Source organism: Acartia tonsa, chromosome 6, assembly GCF_053477335.1.
Source record: "Acartia tonsa isolate MP-2025a chromosome 6, ASM5347733v1, whole genome shotgun sequence".
In the NCBI taxonomy this organism is placed as follows: domain Eukaryota; kingdom Metazoa; phylum Arthropoda; class Copepoda; order Calanoida; family Acartiidae; genus Acartia; species Acartia tonsa.
In genome coordinates this window covers 46,855,935-46,869,105 of record NC_137265.1, presented here as the reverse complement: position 1 = coordinate 46,869,105, position 13,171 = coordinate 46,855,935, and the positions used below count along the sequence as shown (strand labels likewise).

The following is a 13,171-nucleotide window of genomic DNA, read 5'->3' as shown; positions in this document are numbered from 1 at the left end:
CTATAACTAGATACAACTAGAACAGATACAACCAAGGATGTCTTTTACAAGATTATAGTAATACTATAAGTAGCGCAGCTACTCTATAACTAGATACAACTTGAACAGATAGAACCAAGGATGTCTTTCACAAGATTACAGTAATATCATTAGTAGCGCAGCTACTCTATAACTAGATACAACTAGAACAGATACAACCAAGGATGTCTTTCACAAGATTATAGTAATATCATTAGTAGCGTAGCTACTCTATAACTAGATACAACTAGAACAGATACAACCAAGGATGTCTTTCACAAGATTACAGTAATATCATTAGTAGCGCAGCTACTCTATAACTAGATACAACTAGAACAGATACAACCAAGGATGTCTTTCACAAGATTACAGTAATACCATTAGTAGCGCAGCTACTCTATAACTAGATACAACTAGAACAGATGGAACCAAGGATGTCTTTCACAAGATTACAGTAATATCATTAGTAGCGCAGCTACTCTATAACTAGATACAACTAGAACAGATGGAACCAGGGGTGTCTTTCACAAGATTATAGTAATATCATTAGTAGCGCAGCTACTCTATAACTCTATAACAATTTTTTTATGTGATATAATTATCCGATTGATTTTATTTTTGGAATACTGATTCCTCGGACAACAAAGTGCAATGTTATAAGCGAAGCATCTCTATAATCATGTCCTAAAAATGTAAGTATGTTCTTAAACATTATCCTGTATTTAATCAGTTTTTCAACAATTTTATTAACATTTTTGTTTCGACTTTGATTCAGTTATATTCGTTTATTCAGTTCTGAATCTTATTCAGTTCGTTTGGCTCACCGTTTCAGAGCTTCGCTTTTATGGATGTTGTCATCCTTGTTTATTTTTAAATCTAGGAAGAGAATTTGACTTAAATGGAACGAATGGCAAATTGTTCAGGGAAATTAGAAGAGGTTGTGTGAAACCTTTTTTTAAACGATGGATACAAGATTTTCACCTGTAAGTAATCCTGATGAAAAAGATACAGGATGTTTGTCTGCCTGTTGGTCTATTATCTATTGTAGAAACAAATATTGGTTGAAACGTTAGGACACTTTTAGTCAATGAACCAGCCAATCAAGAGTTAATAAAAGTACCCAAACTTTTGAATAAGATAAATATTTACATAACTTTGGGTACCAATATCATTTACAGTCCAATGTTCCCTCCTACTGAGCTATCTCTTTTGGACATACAGACCAGGGAGTAAGGGAGGGGACAATGGGCAATTAATTCAATTTAAAAGGGTTTGCTGAAAAGCAATGAAAACCAGATTTATCAAGAAAATTTTACCAAAATTATAAAGGGATCATGGTAGCCTAATTTAGAACAAAATTAGTTCTAAGAAAAAAATCATTTACTTGAAAATTAAATTATCAACACATCACTATGTAGTAAACATTCTGTAATTAATCACTAGAAAAATCTTGTTTAGAACTACCTCAACCCTTCTCATATATTTATAACTGACATGTAAATTCAAGCGGTTCTTAGATTATTTAATACATAAATATCACAGTAGAGTTTCTTTACATAAAATGACATTTTCTTGGGAAAAAATATTTGTTAAAACCAGCCATTAATAACAAATTTTTCTGTCTGCATATTCAAAACTAGCTCAGCTAGTTATCGGGGCATTGATGCGCAAGTACCCAAAGTCAGTCAGAATCTGCTGTATTCGTGCACATTCCCTTTAAGCAAGTACCCAAAGTCTAAGACTCCTAAAAATTGAATATTCGATCCATTGTCCCCTCCCTTACTCCCTGCATAAAGACCGAATTAACTGTAAAAAAAGATTCTTTATATATATCAGAACTTAAATGTTTAGTAAAACAGTGAGACAGCATAAAGAGCCTTTGGATGAATATACGTGTATTTGTGAGGTTAGTTACACGTCTAGGGTTGTGTACCTACTCTATAACTAAAGCATGTGCGTATATCCTTCCATACGAGAAAACATTAGTTTACAAAGTATATTACTCCGGTTCCATTGGAATTCAGTCCACATGGGATTCAACCCACGGAATTCAGCCCAGCGGGATTCAACCCAACGGTATTCAGCCCACACGGGATTCAACCCACGGAATTCAGTCCATACGGGACTCAACCCAGATGTATCGTCTTTATAGAAATTAAAATCACATGATTTTTTTTGTAGGTTGCGGATTTTTGCAACGGAGCTGGATTACAGAAAATAAATCTAACAATCATAGTCGCCATTGTCTTATTTCTGATTATATAAACAAATAAAAGGCTTTTTATATTAAGGTCTTTTTTCTCTAAGTTTTCAAATATATTTAACTAGTATAATTGTTAATGTTCAGAAAAAAATACCAAAATTATATATGGATTTGAAAACGCCTATAAGGTATAAATTACAAGGTTAATTTGTCAGAAGCAATAACATTTATATATATATATACATTTAAATATATAAAAAGTAATAGGATGGCTTTCTGTCTGAGTGTACCGCAGGATCTCGCTAATCACTTTTTTTTCTTTTTCGTTTTAAATCTAAAGGGTATACTCTCTTCTTTCGTTTAATTGAGGCCTCTAGGGACGTAGCCGCTAGCATTATATACAAAGTAGTTTTTGTTTGTCCGGATCATAAACGCATTGCTAACTCGACGTCTAGGGATTGTTTTAGGCTATTTTTTCCCCTTCTAACACAGAGGCCGAATGGTAGTGGTATTGCAAAGTCACTTAACATATTTTAAAAAGTCATAATTGTACATAACAGTTTCATAGATTTACTCAGCTATGGATAAGGGGAATAACATCTTAATTTATATATCACTATAGATTACAGTATCGGCTTCGCCCTTAGCCTCTAGGGGCTTCGCCCCAAAAGGTAATTTTAAAAAAAATAAGTTCCTCTGGTGCTGCGACCACCTATTTATAAAGTTAACTTTAATTATAACGTTAATTATCTTTTTGGGGTTAGATGTTTCTATGGAATATTTATCTTGGGAGGGTGGACGTACTAACCCTCAAAATAGCTATAAACCTTCCTTTAAATCTATAAAAAGCAACAATGTAACGGAGAACTATATCAGACAAGCGATTAGCGAGATCTTTAGCAACAGACATAGACATCCTGTTACTTATAAGACCCCTTATTTGGCCCTTTATTTAAATCTAAAGAAAAAGAGAAATAAATTTTGTAGTAGTGGTCATTTTTTTCAAGTGCAGACTTCTCGTGGGTAATCCCCGCCCCCCCCCCCCCCCCACCAAAAAAAATTGTTATAACCATATAGGTCTAGTGGTTAGATAAACACAGACAGACGTACATCCTGTTACTTTAAAATAAAGACAGGATCCTTTGTCTAAAAGTAAGCTGGTTGAAATGAATTGTGAGAAGAGAAAACTTGCGAAAAGAGATGACTTGCAAAAAAAAGCTGACACATAAATAAAGAGAGAGTTTTCATTTTGCATGAAGCCTTGCACAAGTGAACTTAAATTTCAAGAAAATATGTGCGTGGAAAGAAAGTGTTCACCAAGTTATTTGTCATGTATTGTATATAGATAACATTAAAAAAAGAAATATTTATTAGCAAAACAACTTCAAATTAGTACAGCGTTAACTTGAAGTTTCATGCTCAACACAATCTTCAGAAAGATTTAAAAATTAAATCTATTTTTACAAATTATTTAGATGATTTTTTCAAAATATTTTAGGATATTTTATGCAATAATACTTGTAAAAAAAAAAAAAAATTGAGCAGCTACAGTCTTTAAAAATGATTTTTTTTTCTGTGGATACATTTAGAGCTTATCGCATCGTATTACAGACATCTTTCCGGGGATAGCAAAATGAAAAAAAAATTCTGATTATTTTCAGTTTTGATAGCCCAGAGGAGCCGAAGGCCCTGGCTAACAAAACTGGTATTAATATTTTGATTTTAATTTATTGTTTGCAGAAAACTTTCTATAATATGATACAATACATGATTTTGCAGTATGGCTCTAAATCAGTTCTTAAACAGATGATATTGCAACTTTTTCAAGAAGACACATTTAGTATTTATTAGAACCAGGATTAAAAATGGCTGCATAGAAAGGATATTCCACTTTCCACAATTTCTGTTAATTTCATTTAATATATTTCTCCTTGGCTGTCTTTTCATATATTTTCTATTTATATAGATTTATTGATCAATTTCTCACTAACTATTTATTTGTATTTAGAAGCACTTTGCTGAATGGGGATGGGGGGGGGGGGAGGATTCGACCTTTTATTTATAATTTTAGTTTTAAAAAGAAAAAGTGAAGAGATAAAAAAGTTTAATTGTTTGATGAGGTTAAAGGAGAACCATACTGGTTTAGAATTTAGCGAGATATTTTGCTAAACATTCAGCCATCCTGTTTTTATCTATTTATCTATCTTTGTTTTTATATATTTATTTCAAAGTTGTGGTAAAATTGTTAGGAGGGGGATTAACACCTCCCCCCCTTGGAAGTCTTTGATACGTCATATTAAATCAAAAGTATACCTATTTGTCAATCTATCTATAAATCCTTATAAATCTATTTGAATTGCAGAAATAATGTGGTTACTATCTGTCTTATTTTTACTTTCCAAAATTAATGTTTCCATATTGCAAGTAAATTATAACGAGGTACACTTTTTTTCGTAGCGCAGCTACTCTTTAGCTAGGGTATGTCCATAAGATCATCCAAACAATATTTTTTTGTGCCCAAATTAAAACCACCACAGGACCAGCAGGCATATTCCTATAGAAGCACAAACTCAGCGGTTACCTAGATCTTAGCCTTCATATAAACAGATTTAGAAAGTAATATGAAACTAATTTTTTAAAATATTCATTCTTCATTATATCAATCACAAATAATACTTTTTCCAGTATGGCTTCAAAACCAATTAATACCCACTGGATTACAACCGGTTCTAAGCATCGAATTACAGACAATTTTCTACAAATATTATTAAATCAATACCAGTTTTGTTATCCCTAGCCTTCGGCCTCTCGCGGCTAACAAAAATGGTTTTAATCGTATGATTTTTCACTTTAATTTAAACGGAAACTGTCTATAATACGATGCGAATAATAACTATTATAATTTTAGGAATGTTCTTCATCAATAAGGAACAAATATCAAATTATCTGCTATATTAAAAACAAGGATGACAACATCCATAAAAGCGAAGCTCTGAAACATTAACATTTGTAGAGTGTCAGAAATGAAAAATCAGAACATAAATGTAAAAATGTCGAATCCAAATTGTAAGTAAATTTGTTGAAAAACTGCTTAAATACAGGATAATGTTTAAGGACATACTTACGTTTTTAGGACTTGATTAAAGATATATTAAAACTAAATTTTTGTACCCTTTGACGGTTTCTGACAAAATATGGTTTATCTAAGGATCTAAAGGGATAAGACAATGCAATGGAATATAAATTGATGTACATACTCATTGATCAAAAACAAAATTAATGCATACGAATGTTAAAATTATTGGTTGACAAGTTTGGATAATACTAGTATATAAAACTTTGGGCACTTTTGTAATTTACTGTTCAATATCATCTTCCTCCCTGATTTTTAAATGGTAAATGAAATATTTGTTGATGTAGAAATGTTGGGCTACCCAGGTAAACAAATTTATTAGATAGATAGATAGATAGATAGATAGATAGATAGATAGATAGATAGATAGATAGATAGATAGATAGATAGATAGATAGATAGATAGATAGATAGATAGATAGATAGATAGATAGATAGATAGATAGATAGATAGATAGATAGATAGATAGATAGATAGATAGATAGATAGATAGATAGATAGATAGATAGAGATAAAGTGTGGGAGAGAAAGAGAGATAGAGATAGAGAGAGAGAGAGAGAGAGAGAGAGAGAGAGAGAGAGAGAGAGAGAGAGAGAGAGAGAGAGAGAGAGAGAGAGAGAAATAGCAGTATTACAGACATCAAAGGATAGCTAGACTTGATCAAGATTGATAGACAATTAACTTCATTGTATTGCACTCTTGTTTATTGCTAGAATATGGAAAACTGATAATGATGAATTTCCAATCCAAAACTTGGATTTTTCAGGTAATTTGCTATATTTTGTTCTCTATAATAAAGTATTATAAACTAGCGGCTAGGTCCTTAGCATATAAGGGCTCTGTATTAAAATGGACAAAGATGGGCTAGAAAATTAGCATAAATCTATCCCAAGACTTGAATCTGAAAATCAAATAGCCTAAAACCATCACTGAACCTATGTGAGAAAAACCTAAAATTGTTTCACACAAAAAACCTTACTACTTATTAGGATAAGGGGAAGGGTCAAAGATGAGTGTAAGGGTTCGAGCACAGGATTTATAGAGTGATTGAAAAATTTAATCTAAAATTTAAGAAGGTTGTTGACATCCCCTTACCACACGCTTATAAGAGTGTCAATCCTTTAATAGTTATTTCTTTCATCGTATTATAAACCGCTTTCCGCGGATATAGAATGTACACTTATTAGATTAAAACCAGTTTTTTAGCCCCGAGGTGCCGAAGGCACCGGCTAAAAAACTGGTTTTAATCTTATTATCGTACATTTTTATATTCGTAGAAAACTGGATATAATACGGTGCTATACATAGTTTATTCGTATGGATAAAAACCGGTTCCTATCCACTTGATTCGAATACCCCCCCCCCCTCACTAAAATAAAAGTTAATAATATTAATCTTGAAAAATCAGTTTAGCTTTAGATGGATTTGGTTAACACAAACACTTCGTTAATTATTCTTAAAATGTTTATGGAATTTTTACTTTAGATGCGAAATTCAATATAACAGCTGTAAATGGGGATAAAGGTAAACATTAGTTCGAATTTTGGAAAATACTTTTCTATCAATGTTATTGTCTTAAATTATTATATACATTGTTATGTTAATTAGACAAATTGAAAAACATCCTAAATTTGCAGAATTCTGTGAAGCACCGAATAGTGCCAATAAAAAATGACGTTATACAGTTAGGGAGTTGAATCCATTTTTATAGAAGCAGAAATATAATCTATGATTATGGTTTGGACCCTCTAAAACTGTAATCTACCTTTCCACTTTCCCCTCTCTTGGTGAAGATATCTTCAACGCCGATACGATTTTTGAAATGTAAGATTCTACTTTCCCTTCTCTTGGTGAAGATATCTTCAACGCCGATACGATTTTTGAAATGTAAGATTCCACTTTCCCCTCTCTTGGTGAAGATATCTTCAACGCCGATACGATTTTTGAAATTTAAGATTCCACTTTTGCCTCTCTTGGTGAAGATATCTTCAACAAGAGAGACAAAAGTGGAATCTTATATTTCAAAAATCGTATCGGCGTTGAAGATATCTTCACCAAGAGAGGGGAACGTGGAAGGGTAGATTATAGTTTTAGAGGGTCCAAACCATAATCATAGATTATATTTCTGCTTCTATAAAAATGGATTCAACTCCCTAACTGTTATAGAATACAAATGACCAATGATAAGGCAGTATACATTTATATTGACCAATGGTAAAATGTATACAAGCCTATCATTGGTCATTTGTGTATTGTATGACGTCATTTTTGTATAGGCAATATAGGCTGTTTCGAATTTTGTTTTTTAGAGGATAAGTTGATTATCAGATCAAAAACCTGCCAATTTCTATCTTGTCTCAAAGATGATTCTCCTCAGCTTATTCAAACAATAAGGTACACATAGTAGCTTCACTCCTCACACCCATTTAAAGGAAGCCTGCAAGAAATACCACGCTTTAACTGCTGAAAGACTGCCACAAGTAGACCAAATACCCAAAATTTGAAGCCTTCAGCTTCTATAACAAAAAAGTTCTAGGCATTTTAAAATGACATTTTATGTACAATGAAAATTTTGAAAGAATTGCAATGCTCATGTTGAAAACTTTGAAATTAAACTACGTGGCCTAGAAACAAAATTATAAGCTTATTTTTGTCATAAATTTAGGTTTCCAGTAACTAATTATATTTTTACAATAAAAAAACCCATTTTTATAGTCAAAATCATTAAAAAAAATTAAGTTTTACTTGCGTTGTACCGAATGTACTGTAGCCAATCAGAAGGCTGAATCAGCTTAACAACCAATCACAGCTAAGCTTGTATTAGTTTACCCCTTTATTTCCGCTATGATTTTCGTTTAAAAATGCAATTTAAATCGAATTTTTTTCATAGATTTTGACTATGAAATGTGGTGTTTTTATTGTAAAAATGTAATCAGTTACAGGCAATCTAAGTTTCTGACAAAGATAAGGTTATAATTTTGTGTCTAGGCGACGTAATTTAATATTGTTTTTTCTTTTATGAGCATTGAAAATCTTTCAAAAATTCCATTGTACATAAAATGCTATTTTGAAATGCCTAGAACTTTTTTGTTATTGAAGCTGAAGGCTTTAAATTTGGGGTATTGGGTCTTCTTGTGGCAGTCTTTCAGCAGTTAAGGCGTGTTATTTTTTGCAGGCGTCCTTTAATAGAGTACACATAGAGCCTTCACTACTCACACCTATGTAGACAATAGAGTACACATAGTAACATAGTAGGTTCACTCCTCACACTCTACAGATAATAAGGTACACATAGTAGCTTCACTCATGACACCTATAAGACAATAGAGTACACATAGTAGCTTCCCTTCTCATGCCCATTTATACAGTAGAGTACACATAGTGGCTTCACTCCTCACACCCATGCAGACAATAGAGTATACATTGTAGGTTCACTCCTCACACTCTACAGACAATAAGGTACACAAAGTAGCTTCACTCATGACACCCATTAGACAATAGAGTACACATAGTAGGTTCACTCCTCACACTCTACAGACAATAAGATACACATAGTAGGTTCACTCCTCACACTCTACAGATAATAAGGAACACATAGTAGCTTTACTCATGACACCCATTCATACAATAGAGTACACAAAGTGGCTTCACTCCTCACACCCATGCAGACAATAGAGTACACATAGTAGGTTCACTCCTCACACTCTACAGACAATAAGGTACACATAGTAGCTTTACTCTTCACACTCTACAGATAATAAGGTACCACATGGTAGCTTCACTCAGGACACCAATTATACAATAAGGTACACATAGTAGCTTCCCTCCTCAGGCCCATTCATACAATAGATTACACATAATGGCTTCACTCCTCACACCCATGCAGACAATAGAGTATACATAGTAGGTTCACTCCTCACACTCTACAGATAATAAGATACACATAGTAGCTTCACTCATGACACCCATTAGACAATAGAGTACACATAGTAGCTTCACTCCTCACACCCATGGAGACAATAGAGTACACATAGTGGCTTCACTCCTCACACTCTACAGACAATACGGTACACACAGTGGCTTCACTTCTCCCACCCATACAGACAATAGAGTATACATAGTAGCTTCACTCCTTACACCCATGCAGACAATAGAGTACACATAGAGGGTTAACTCCTCACACCCATTCAAACAATATGGTACACACAGTGGCTTCACTCCTTCCACCCATGCAGACTATAGAGTACACATAGTAGCTTCACTCATGACACCCATTCATACAATAGAGTACACATAGTAGCTTCACTGCTCACACCCATTCAAACAATACGGTACACATAGTGGCTTCACTCCTCCCACCCATGCAGACAATAGACTACACATAGTAGGTTCACTCATCACACTCTACAGACAATAAGGTACACATAGTAGCTTAACTCCTCACACCCATTTTACCATTTCTCCCTCTAGTGTACATAGTTATTATGTATAACAATCTATTGTTCTATTTCTATTTAAACTACAGTAATATATTTTTAGAGAATCTCTTTTACAGCAACCTTCCAATGAGAGTTATAATTTAGCAACTCCTGTCCAAGAATATAAAAGGTAACAAATCAATCACACCTTCTTTGAATCAAAGTTGGGTAACAAGAAAATTGTTTATACATATAAATTTGCTGAATCAAAAAATAATTATTTTTTCAATGATGTTTGATCATGACATGTTTTTTTCATACATTTATTTTTTGATGAAAGCAAAGTTTAAGGTTGAGATTATTTTTTATGCAATTGATTCATAACTTTCTAGAAATGCTTTACTTTACAAAAATTCTACAAGAAGAGTTGATGAAAAGATATTTAAGGGAAGAATAAAAAGTAAGTATAATATTCAATTTCAAGGTGTTTATCCTCAAACTTTTTCAGAAAAAAGGTTTCATGTAGTCCTCACTATATATTAATTAGACAACACTGAATTCTTATGTGGATACATTAACAGCACCAGAGTTTAACTTGTTTTCTTTCAGATGGTTTTTTTTATTGAGGCAGGAGCTGAAGATTTTGAGTCTGGGAGCACTTCTCTATATTTTGAATTGGAACATAACTGGAAGGTAAGCACCTAAATTAATTCTAATACACATAAAACTTAGAATTCTGATACACATCTGAGTGTACATGTTATACATGTTATGTTAGTACATCATTATAAACAGCAAAAAAATCTATACAATCTGGATAATTAAATACCCGAAAATGCAAATGATAGAAATAATAAATATATTCCTTTTTTAGTACATTCATCTGCATTTAGGGTATTAACAATCTTTTAAATTGTTTTATACCTGATTTGACATATTTAAAATGCTGAGCTAGTTTTGATGACATATGTTCTTGTTAAAAAGCAACTTAACTGTAAAATTTGTCAATTATTACACTTAAAAATTTTAGGGTCTGTTGGTTGAGCCATATTCTCTTACATATGATCTTGGTGTGAAAAAGAATAGAAAAGCATATAGGTAGACTTTGAAAATCATTTTTTGATTTTATTATGTTAATTGGGTGATGTCTTAAAGAGTCAAAAATTCAATCTCAATGAACTTAATTATGCAATATGATTTAAATTATGGTTGGGCCAAATATCCGGACATTTTCAATATCCGGCCAAGTGCCGGTTAACCGGCTGATTTCTAATGCCAGATATTTGGCCATATTTCTGGTAATTTGCCGGATATCCGGCATTTGCCAGATATCCGGCCCAACGCTAATTTAAATTGAATTATCAATGTGAATTACAGATCACTTTTGCAACAACAATCTGTAGTCACAATAGAGTCATAAATGTATGTAATTATTTGAGAGTAATTAAATAAAACATTTATTGCCAGTAATTTGATTGTAATAAATTTATATTTCAATTCACTAAAACAAATTTTTGTGAAATTTTAGATTCAATGCTACCATAAAATTCACTTTATATTCACGATACAACCTCCTAATTGTTGTACTCTTTTAAAACCCAAGTTTAGTTTAAGTTAGGTGTGATTAATAATTTTTAAAAATTGGGTTTTATTAAAAAACGAAAATAAAGTTTAATTTTTTTAGTTCAAATGTATGTTTGTCTACAAAGAAGCATCCTTCCATTATACTTTACAAGTGAGTTTCTGATTACATTCATTACAATACTTTTGTGCAATTAGTAGCGCAGCAATCCTATTATATAAAGTAGTAAGGTTTTTTGTCTGAAGCTTAACTATAGAGCCGATTGTGTTTTCCATTTTATGAAATCTTTACATTGATCAATGGATGTTTTTCGGGCTATTCCGTTTTTAGATTCAAGTCTTAGGAATATTTCAGGCTATTTTCTTCTTTCTCTCACTCCCTCAAATACAGGGCCCCTTAGTGCTAGGGGCCTAGGCGATTGTACATTTTTAATGATTTACTTGTCTTTAAAAAGATCTTCAATGTTTCTTTGACATTTTTGCAAGAACGTTTTCAATAAGCTTCATTACTTAGTTTTTTGCCTTTGTTTAAGAAATTTCATTTAGATTAGTATCATTACTGTTGAGGTACTTGAATTGTTTTTGTTTTAGTTTATCAACCAAAGGTCTGGATGATAAGCACGGAATTGTTCCCAATCAGTGTATACCTCTGTACAGCTTGCTATTGGCGTGTGGAAATCCAACTGTCAATTATTTTAGGTAATCAACAGATTTATATATAGTCGTCTGCTTCTAAATTATTTTCTGCTATTTGGCTGTGTTAATATAAGCGACACCATTGGTTGATTTTTAATGACCCAATAGAAAGGTTGCACAAGGTTGATGCAATGGGGAGATTCAGTTATTTAACCCTTTCTCCATCTGAAGCTTTACTCTAATAGGTAACCCAAAGTCAAAAGTTATTAAATAAAGGAAAGTCTCAAAGACAAATACTGTGCACTTGAAGAGTTGGTTGTTTGATATCCAATATGCTGCAAAAATTCAAGATGATTATAAATGATGAATCTAAAAAGTTGTGAAATAGCAGACGGACAGACTGACAGACAGACAAAAAGGCGGTCAAAGAGACAGATAAAATCACGGACAGGCAGACGACAGACGGACAAACAGAATAAGAAAAGGAAAGAAAGACGATCAAACAGTTAAAATGACGGGCAAAGAGACGGAAGGGATAGACGCATAAAAATACGTCACAGATTGTTATCTAGACAGATAGACTGACGGACAGGTTCATGAACAGATATACAGACATGAAAACAGACAAACGGCCATACACTCCAACATTATTCTACTTTTTCTGATGTATAATATTTATTATTTTAGTTTAGATATTGAAGGATATGAATTTCAAGTTCTGAAAACAATTCCATGGGATAAGGTAAAAATACAAAAACAAGGATGACAACATTCATGAAAGCGAAGCTCTAAAACGGTAGGACAAGTGGACATGAACACTTATATTGTGTCAGAACTGAATAATCAGAATGTAAATGTAAAAGAGTCAAAGCAAAATTGTAAGTAAATTTGTTGAAAAACTGCTTGATACAGGATAATGTTTATGGACATGCTTACATTTTTAGGACTTGATTATACAGTTGCTTCGCTTATAATATTGTACTTTGTTGTCCCAGGAATCAGTATACCAAAAATCAGACCAATCGGATAGTTAGGTCACATACAAATTTGTTGTTAAAAATGTAAAAAAGTAACATGTTTAAAATGAACGTACGGACATTCTGGTAATGATTATAGAGTTGCTACGCTTTCTAACTCGTACCTAACTTGTACAGGAATCACCATGAAAAGTTTGAAAACAA

At 32.6% G+C, this 13,171-nt stretch overlaps 2 protein-coding genes across 3 annotated transcripts in view; both read left to right on the top strand.

Annotated features, from left to right (window-relative positions):
* LOC145322809 (uncharacterized) overlaps positions 1-2,512 on the top strand; it is a 6,238-nt gene extending 3,726 nt beyond the window's left edge. Inside the window, exons 4-6 of one of the 2 annotated variants that reach the window (XM_080165085.1) lie at positions 899-1,001; positions 1,870-1,924; positions 2,200-2,512. In XM_080165085.1, coding sequence (XP_080021211.1) covers positions 899-1,001; positions 1,870-1,924; positions 2,200-2,283 — 242 coding nt within the window. In that variant the 3' untranslated portion in view covers positions 2,284-2,512. The remainder of the gene's footprint in view (positions 1-898; positions 1,002-1,869; positions 1,925-2,199) is intronic. The other variant, XM_080165086.1, reaches the window with a different exon arrangement.
* Positions 2,513-4,587: 2,075 nt separating this feature from the next.
* Positions 4,588-12,801, top strand: LOC145323132 (uncharacterized). The gene is made up of 13 exons (XM_080165520.1): positions 4,588-4,660; positions 5,130-5,149; positions 5,642-5,659; positions 6,069-6,121; positions 6,841-6,879; positions 7,665-7,749; positions 9,895-9,963; positions 10,166-10,295; positions 10,383-10,466; positions 10,804-10,871; positions 11,458-11,508; positions 11,946-12,053; positions 12,678-12,801. The coding sequence occupies exons 1-13, from the start codon at positions 4,589-4,591 to the stop codon at positions 12,754-12,756; spliced, it is 876 nt and encodes a 291-aa protein (XP_080021646.1). The 5' UTR covers position 4,588; the 3' UTR covers positions 12,757-12,801.
* The last annotated feature ends 370 nt before the right edge of the window (positions 12,802-13,171 follow it).

Coding starts and splice junctions, on each gene's coding strand:
- LOC145323132 (XM_080165520.1), top strand. CDS start 4,589: ATGTGGTTACTATCTGTCTTATTTTTACTTTCCAAAATTAATGTTTCC. Junction 7,750..9,894: donor CAGCTTATTCAAACAATAAG/GTACACATAGTA, acceptor ATATATTTTTAG/AGAATCTCTTTTACAGCAAC. Junction 9,964..10,165: donor CCTGTCCAAGAATATAAAAG/GTAACAAATCAA, acceptor ATAACTTTCTAG/AAATGCTTTACTTTACAAAA.